Raw genomic sequence first — 8332 nt, 5'->3', positions numbered from 1 at the left:
GGGGCAGAGAGAGGGGAGAGAGAGGGCAGAGAGAGGGGCAGAGAGAGGGCAGAGAGAGGAGAGAGCAGAGAGAGGGAGGCAGAGAGAGGGGAGAGAGAGGAGAGAGAGAGGGCAGAGAGAGGGACAGAGAGAGGGGCAGAGAGAGGGGCAGAGAGAGGGGAGAGAGGGGCAGAGAGAGGGGCAGAGAGAGGGGAGAGAGAGGGCAGAGAGAGAGAGAGAGGGCAGAGAGAGGGCAGAGAGAGGGCAGAGAGAGGGACAGAGAGAGGGGCAGAGAGAGGGACAGAGAGAGGGGCAGAGAGAGGGCAGAGAGAGGGGCAGAGAGAGGGGCAGAGAGAGGAGAGAGAGGGGCAGAGAGAGGGGCAGAGAGAGGGGCAGAGAGAGGAGAGAGAGGGGCAGAGAGAGGACAGAGAGAGGGCAGAGAGAGGGAGAGAGAGGGCAGAGAGAGGAGAGAGCAGAGAGAGGGGCAGAGAGAGGGGCAGAGAGAGGGCAGAGAGAGAGAGAGGGGCAGAGAGAGGGGCAGAGAGAGGGGCAGAGAGAGGACGATAGGTGAGGCAGGAGCAGTGACAGGAGCAGGGGAAAGAGGGGCAAAGATGGGGAGAGACAAGGGAGAGGCAGGAGAAGGGGAGGGAGTCATAAATAATTTCTCCAGAAAATTGACAAAATTTTAGGCTCTTATTGTTTATTTAAAAAAAAAAAAAAAAATATATATATATATAATTAAGTCAAATTAAGTCATTTCTGAATCAATATTGCCAATTACAATAAACATAATATAAAATAATAATGATCTACATGTGTAACAATTTTTTTTTCTTAACAATAAATAAATAAATAAATAAATTTCCCTCTATTCTTAATCTCTTTCTCTCCCCCACCCTCTCTCTCTTTAGGCGGCGGAGCAGAAGTTGGCTTTTCCCGTGTGGGGCATCGTAGTGTGCATCTCTCTGGTCGTCATGGCGATCCTTCCTGTTCCCGTGGTGTTCGGACTCCGCTTCTGTAACATCATCGACGACAGTCCTGGCGGGTTGTCATCCGTATCCTACAAAAGAGTACGGATGATCGCGGAGACACCACAGACCGAAGACGTGGATGACGCTAGCCTCATCCATGGCAACAGCCCCAGCCAGGAGCCCTCCCCCACGCCCGGAATCACCGCCACGCTAACGCTAACGATGCTGACGGAACAGCAGCGCCCCCGGAGGTCGACACAGCTCCCAACGGACGCTACGGCATCGGTTACCTGACGGTGGAGATGCCCGACATGCCCGAGTCAGACTTGTAGACGCAAAAACGAAAGTAAATAAAAAAAAAAGGCAAAATTGTGTGCAAATTTCAACGTTTGTAAAGTGTCTGTAGATATCCTGCTTCGTCGACGTGGAACTTAAGGCGTTTTTAAGTTTAAACTGAGATAATGTAAGAAATGAAATTATAAAATGTCAAAATGTCTTAAAAACCCAAAATCACCTCTACATCTGCGGCTAGCTCCAGTTAGCGATAAAAAGTTACGGTAGCTTCGGAAAATGGACCAATGGACTGTGAGACATAGTAGTTTTGCTTTAGTCCATCAAACTGGCACTAAACATGATCTGATTTTTCTTTTACGAGTTTAATGTCCAAGTCTTAAAGGCAATGAAGGTGAAGTGGGGGAAACAGGGATTTGAACCTGCAACTCTCTGGTTATTAGATGATCTCCTGAGCCTCTACCAAAACATACTTCCAGCTCTAACTCCAACTAATGTGAGCACTGAAAAAGTAGATCAACTTATGGAATGGTCAAAAGAAGCGAGCAAACTTAAAATAAGTGTACATTTCAAATTTGAAATCATGAAGCCAAAAGTTTGGTCAATCAAAATGTATTGTTGGTTAAATGTATGTTAAATGTTACATCAAATGACTGAAAAATGTATTTAGCAAAGCGATGCTAGAGTTCATTTGCTATACACCATCAGTTAAAAGTTTGGACACACACTTCTTAATTTTTTCTTCTTTATTTCCATGATTATTTACACTGTAAATGCTCACTGAAGGCCTCAGTACTAAGAATCACACATATGTAATGTAGTAAACAAAACATAAACTCACAATACCTCAAAATTTAAAATGTTTTTATCCACCCTTTGCTTTGAACCATGCTTTGCATTTCTTGACTCTGATAAGGCACAGAAGTGAAAACCATTTCAGGAGACTTACCCAAGAAGCTTTTTAAGAGAAGGCCAAGGGTTTGCAATACTGTTGACAAAGCAAAGGGTGGCTACTTTTTGGATATTGAATATAAAATTAAAAAACTATTTATTTGAGTTATTTAACTTTTTTTCTTTGTCCAAACTTTTGACTGGTAGTGTGTATATATTCTTTAGAACCACATGTTAACTCAAATGTGATTTGATTATTGCACTAACTTCTTATAGAAAAATTGACAAAATCAAATTGAAAACGACCGCATACATTTTTGTGTGCACAGAAAGACAATCTGTTTTGGTGATACTAATGACGCCACATTGAAACCACAAAAATAAGCACTTAAATAGTTTGGCCCCTGGTAAAATCTAGTACAATTTTTGTTTTGAAATGAAAATTTAAAAAGTTTTGAAAAAGAAGGTTAAATCATGTTGATAACCAATTGGTGTAGAAGAATCTATTCAAGCATAGCGCCCCCTGCATTTCAATAATAGGACACATTTGGTCATGTTGTAGAGTTCTAATATTTATTTACAAGTTGTACACCAAGAAACCTGTAACATTAACATTGCTATTTAAAATGTTCAGTTTTTTTTTTAGTTGTAATAATTTTGAAATTTCCAATTGTGTACCAAAGTTTGTCTGAAAACATTTCTTATGAGAATAATTGATGATAAATTGTAAAGTTTAAAGGTCTAGAGGTGACTTTGGGTGGTACTGAGTTCAAGTCCTGCTGAAAATGGTATTTTTGTAGCGGCTCCTCTGATTGGCTGTTACCGTTTGGCTCCTCTGATTGGCTGTTACGGTTCGGCTCCTGTGATTGGCCGTGACTGTACGGCTCCTCTGATTACAGTTCATTCTTCAGGTCACGGTGTTGGGAAGTAAAAACCATGTACCAAAAATACATATTCAGAATACTTCCACTTTCATTTAGGTGTTATTCAAAACACAATTACTTTCCTAAAATCAGTTATTTGATGCAAGTTAAATATACACTATGTAACTTTTCTAATGGAGGTTCAGCCACCTGCTTGTTACCATGGAGATGTTAATGCTTTGCCTGGAATGTTCTAAAGTTTGTTATTTATCTAGCATGTATGCAATTACAAAATGTTACATAGTGTATGTTTAAGCTTCAGATGGCACAGTATTAATAGTAATCACAAATGTTCAAATCATTTCTTATTGTCACATAAAGCTTTTGTTACTTTAGTCTTCCTCACAGTGGGAAGAGCAACCACAACTTTTACTCAAATGTACTCAAGAGTACTGTTACACTGTACAATATATAACTCAAGTTAGAGTACTTACAACATATATAACTCAAGTTAGAGTACTATTACACTGTACAATATATTACTCAAGTAAGAGTAAAGCAGCGTTCTTAAAAAATGTTACTGTTGTAAATGTTACTAAGTACTATCAACCTTTGTTTAAACCCAGGTTGCATTTTTTTACTCTGTATTCTGATTGGACATTGTACATTTTAAAGCTGGTATTGAGTATTCTGTAATGAAATACATTTTGGAGGTATTCTTCCCAACACTGATCCGGCCTCAGTGAAGCAGTATAAACAAGTCTCCTGGACGTTTGATACTTGAAAATGTGCACTGCTTTTTTCTTATTTTAAAGATTTTAATGATTTAAAAAAAAACACAAAAAAAAAAAAAAAAAAACAATAACTCTGATATTTCAGTAAACACAAATCAGCCATAACATTAGGAGGACAGACAGCAGCCTATGGTCAGGCTCTAACCTGGTTTAGTCTTGGTTTAGTCCTTGTTTAAACCAGGTTTAGTTCTACTAGACTTGTTTTTCTCCTGAGCTAGCTACACGTTGTATTCCTAGTTTTGAGTGACACCTGGTTTAGTCTGAGAGTAAACTTGGTTTAGACTTGGTTCAGTCCAGGCCGAGTGAAATCAGGATGAGTCCAGGTTGAGTCCTGGTTTAGACCCTGGTAAAACATGGTTTAGTTCTGCCAAGTCTTAGTTTTTAATAGTCTGGACCAGGTGTATTCTTAGTTCTGATTTAGTCCTGGTGTAATCCTGTACCTGGTTTCGGACTATGTATTAGAAATATTATATCCGATTTGTGTACTGTTAAATATCTCACAGTATTTCACATTTTTCCCAAACAGAAAAAGCAAATCCTGATGAAGTCTACTGTTTTCATGAGCGATACTTGAATCTGTAACACAGAGCACCTTTAATGTGACTTATGCAGTAAACAGACACACGCACACATAAACCTGATGGTTCGCATGACATGAATTTAGTTTCAATCTTGATTTGAGTCATTTTGACACATGTAACCTTTCACATAATTGTTTTTAATTCTGACCAGTGCTGAAAGAAAAATTGGCTTAAAATAAGAGGAGGAAATCTGTTGAAACAAGTTAAAGCCACAGTATGCAACTTTTTAGCTGGAAAAAATAAAAATAAATAATAATAATAATAATTAAAAAAAAAAATCGGAATTGCTCAAATCAAAATTGTGAATTCAAGTGTTTAACCCCTTTCACTTCTATTATATCATTTTGTGTTTCTTCGAATGTTGTCCAGGTGGCGCTGTTCACTCTGCAAGCCCCTATTTGAAACAATGTGCCTAAGTCATTCTAAGTGTGTGGGGAAAATGAAGGTTTATTTAAAGAATTCTGTATGGTTTAGACCCGTTTCAGACCTGGTTTAGATCTGATTTGGTTTAGACCCAGTTTAGTCCTGGTTTAGGCCTGGTTTAGTCCTGGTTTAGACCTAGTTTAGTCCTGGTTCAGATCTGGTTCAAACCGGGTTTAGACCAGATTTAGTCCAGGTTCAGATCTAGTTTGACCTGGTTCAGTCCTGGTTTAGATTTGGTGTAGACCTTATTTAGCCCTGGTTTAGGACCAAATCATTCTAAGTGTGTGGGGAAAATGAAGGCTGCTTATTTAAAGTGTTGTGTAAATGTAACATAAAATCACTGGTGTTTTTAAGATTTGGGGGAAATAATTTCCATTTGAATAGCTCTTCTTCTTTTGTACTAACATGCTCAAGTCTGTCTGTAAATTTTATTTTATTTTTTCTTCAAATGGCTTTAAACGCAGTGTCGCCTTTTTCTTTTCTCAAATTAAAGATCAAATTCTGGTCCTCAACAAGATTTTCTGTGTGGTTTGTGGATACCTGGTTTAGATGTCCTGCAGTCTTGATTTCGTCGTCTCTGTCAAATATATAAATGACCTAACCAAAACAATGACTTGCCATTATTATATAAAATCTCTACACAGGTTCAAACCTTCTTAAATTATTTGTTTAATAACAAAACAGTCAATATTTTTTTACATTTACAAAAAGCAACAAAAGTTCAAAACTCTAAAAATAAAATAACTTTGTAGCATATTTTGTAGCATAAAAACTGGAGTGCTCAAGTTTCACAAAAGTCATTTACAAAACAAGAGGCTTTGAGAATACAGAGTCATGTTTTCCCTTTATAAATGTCTAAACTGTATAAAAGTCTTAATATGTTGTTGGTTTTGTTGAGGATATGAGGTAAGGTTTTGTGCGTTGATCCACTTTGGGCAGATCCCTTTTTTAAGTGCTTTCTGGAAAAAAAACATAAAACACAAGTAGAGGTTTTAATTTGTGGTAATCAAAAATCTAAATTTCTATATCTCCTTGGAGACAAGCATTGACACAGCTACAGCGAGTTACAGGTCAGATCTGTGGAGAGGGGTGACACAGCAGACAGTAAGAAGGCATACATTTTCTTTTCATTTTAAGGGCAATTAAAACACCTGTACCTGAATAAACACAAGACAGATAAGAAAGATAGAAAGAAAAATTATATATATATATATATATAATATATATATATATATATATATATATATATATATATATATATATATATATATATATATATATATATATATTATGTATATATAGTATATACTGTCTATGAGCAAGACACATTTGACTTTACTAGAAATTCACTGTATGACTAGTTACCACGTAAACCTTTGGTTGGTTTTAATCTAGTGGCATTGAAATCACTCGCAAGCTTTTTCCCTTGTATTAATGTCTAGTTTGTAGATTTTCCATCATAATTCCACTCTGATAAATTGATACTAAACTTAGTATTTTCTCACCGCTGTTGGATGGGACGATGCAGCGCACAGACTGGCAGTGCGGCCCCAGAACTTGCAGAGCCTGGTTCTTACTGAGCTCCACGAGGATCATGTGACCTCCTCTGGTCCCGACCCAAAGACACACCAAAGACTGGACCAGGAGAGTCTTGACCTGAGCCCAGGCGGGGGTGCTGTCCGTGGGATGGTCCTGCTGTGAGGGTCTGCCCCGAGAGCTGCTCTGCCTGAGGAGAGAGAGAGGCAGCATTTTAATATATTTTCTTATTTATTGTGCTTGGTCAAGCACAAAACAATAAGGCAGATAACAATTTAAGTTCTCAATTTGCTTGGTTCCTGTGAATGTTGCAATGTCTGTTTACTTAATTGTAGAACACTTTGAAAATTAGGGAGGACTTAAAATATCTGGATATATGTAATATTGAAAGGAAGTGAAAAAGGTTTCATCTGTACAGCAAAGAAGAAAGAAATCACATCATCGGAGGTAAATAATGGCAACAGTTTCTGAAGCTATTGTGAAAAAATCATTTCACTTTTATTTTATTTGTACTGACAGAGAAGACGTTAAACTTTGTGGTAGTTTTTGTTTCATGTGGTGGTTAATATCTCATTATCTACAGAGATATAACCATAAACCAGGTTGACAAATATGTTCAGAGATTAGGTAGTATTCTATTTTATTTACCTGATGATTTGAGCACAGTCAATGCAGTCCACCATCCTCCGGTGCGTCTGTCCCAAACCTCTACTGAGCAACTTTACTCACATAAACCAGTTTGTCCACAGCCAACCGCGAGATACAAGCCTCAGAGCTCAACGTACGAGACCTGGGACAAAAGAGACAGATGTATTTAAGGCAAAGATGGTTAAATGTTTCATAATAGATGGATTGTATTTCATTTCATTTCAGTCTAAATCTCTTTTTAATGTGAGGTGTGTCATTCACAAAACAAAGAGGAAATTGTAAACAGGTTTTCGATCAGATGATGGACCTTAACCTTGCACAGTAAGACTGATTCTCACAACATTTGTGAGTTCCAAAACTCACAAGAATCCATCTCAGAGTGAGCCTGCTGTATGGTTAATTGTTTTTCTCTAAACTGGGCTGCAACAAAAGTTTGTTTGTCATTTCCAGTCACTTTCGAGAGTTGTTCCACATTGAAAATATGTAGAAGGTCAGAGTGTCACACATATGAATCTGGTGTGAGCCAGGTTAGATGGACGTCACACTCCACAGACTGTATGCCTGATACCATAGACGGTATAAACATGGGCTGGTACTTACTGTAACGCAAAGCTGGTACCATAGACTGCATAGACATAGACTTGTACTCACTGTAGAGCGGGGCTGGGTTTGGTGTCGATACTTTTACACACATCGTACTCTGCTGTAAACGAGAGGATCCTGGAGCCACAGCTCCCCCACAGTGCCCCCCCGACTGTCTGCAGAGTGACTGCACAGTCCCAGACCCAGTACTGGAGTGTTTATGGTGCCCAAGCACAGGGTCTTCACTGGCTCACCATTCTCCTCCTGACATGAACAAAAAACATGTTATAAATATAAACTGATTTAGATTACAAAATACCGACAATACTAAGACAAGACTACTACTACTACTATACACTGTGAATATATTACTTTTGTTTAAAAACTTGCATACAATTGATTTTCTAACTTGGTTTGGTGGATAGTGCATGTAATAAATATTTATCACAGGTTTACATCAGTTAAGTGGCAGTTTATGGATTTTATTTTATTTGCCAAATCATAACTATTGTGTAAATTAAATGAGGTTTGAGTCCAGATTTGAGTCCAGGTTTGAGTCCAGGTTTGAGTCCAGATTTGAGTCCAGATTTGAGTCCAGATTTGAGTCCAGATTTGAGTCCAGATTTGAGTCCATGTTTCAGTCCATGTTTTGTCCAGGTTCTAGTTCAGATTTTAGTCTATGTTTTGTTCAGGTTCTAGTGCAGGTTTTAGTTCATGTTTTGTCCAGATTCTAGTCCAGGTTTGAGTTGAGATTTTAGTCCAGGTTTATTCCC

General features: G+C 38.2%; 1 protein-coding gene and 1 pseudogene across 1 annotated transcript; one reads left to right on the top strand and one right to left on the bottom strand.

Annotated features, from left to right (window-relative positions):
• The first annotated feature begins 887 nt into the window (after window positions 1-887).
• On the top strand, window positions 888-1244 carry LOC129409535 (sodium-dependent neutral amino acid transporter B(0)AT2-like; annotated as a pseudogene).
• A 4432-nt stretch (window positions 1245-5676) lies between these two features.
• Window positions 5677-7012, bottom strand: LOC129409562 (leucine-rich repeat serine/threonine-protein kinase 2-like). The gene is made up of 3 exons (XM_055156008.1): window positions 6978-7012; window positions 6299-6519; window positions 5677-5752 (listed from the first exon to the last, which is right to left on the bottom strand). The coding sequence occupies exons 1-3, from the start codon at window positions 7010-7012 to the stop codon at window positions 5742-5744; spliced, it is 267 nt and encodes an 88-aa protein (XP_055011983.1). The 3' UTR covers window positions 5677-5741.
• Window positions 7013-8332: the final 1320 nt, after the last annotated feature.

Source organism: Boleophthalmus pectinirostris, unplaced genomic scaffold, assembly GCF_026225935.1.
Source record: "Boleophthalmus pectinirostris isolate CB_2022bp ecotype Guang Dong unplaced genomic scaffold, ASM2622593v1 HiC_scaffold_2, whole genome shotgun sequence".
NCBI classification, from domain to species: Eukaryota; Metazoa; Chordata; class Actinopteri; order Gobiiformes; family Gobiidae; genus Boleophthalmus; species Boleophthalmus pectinirostris.
The sequence above is the reverse complement of the archived record's forward strand: the minus strand, read 5'-3'. Positions and strand labels throughout refer to the sequence as shown.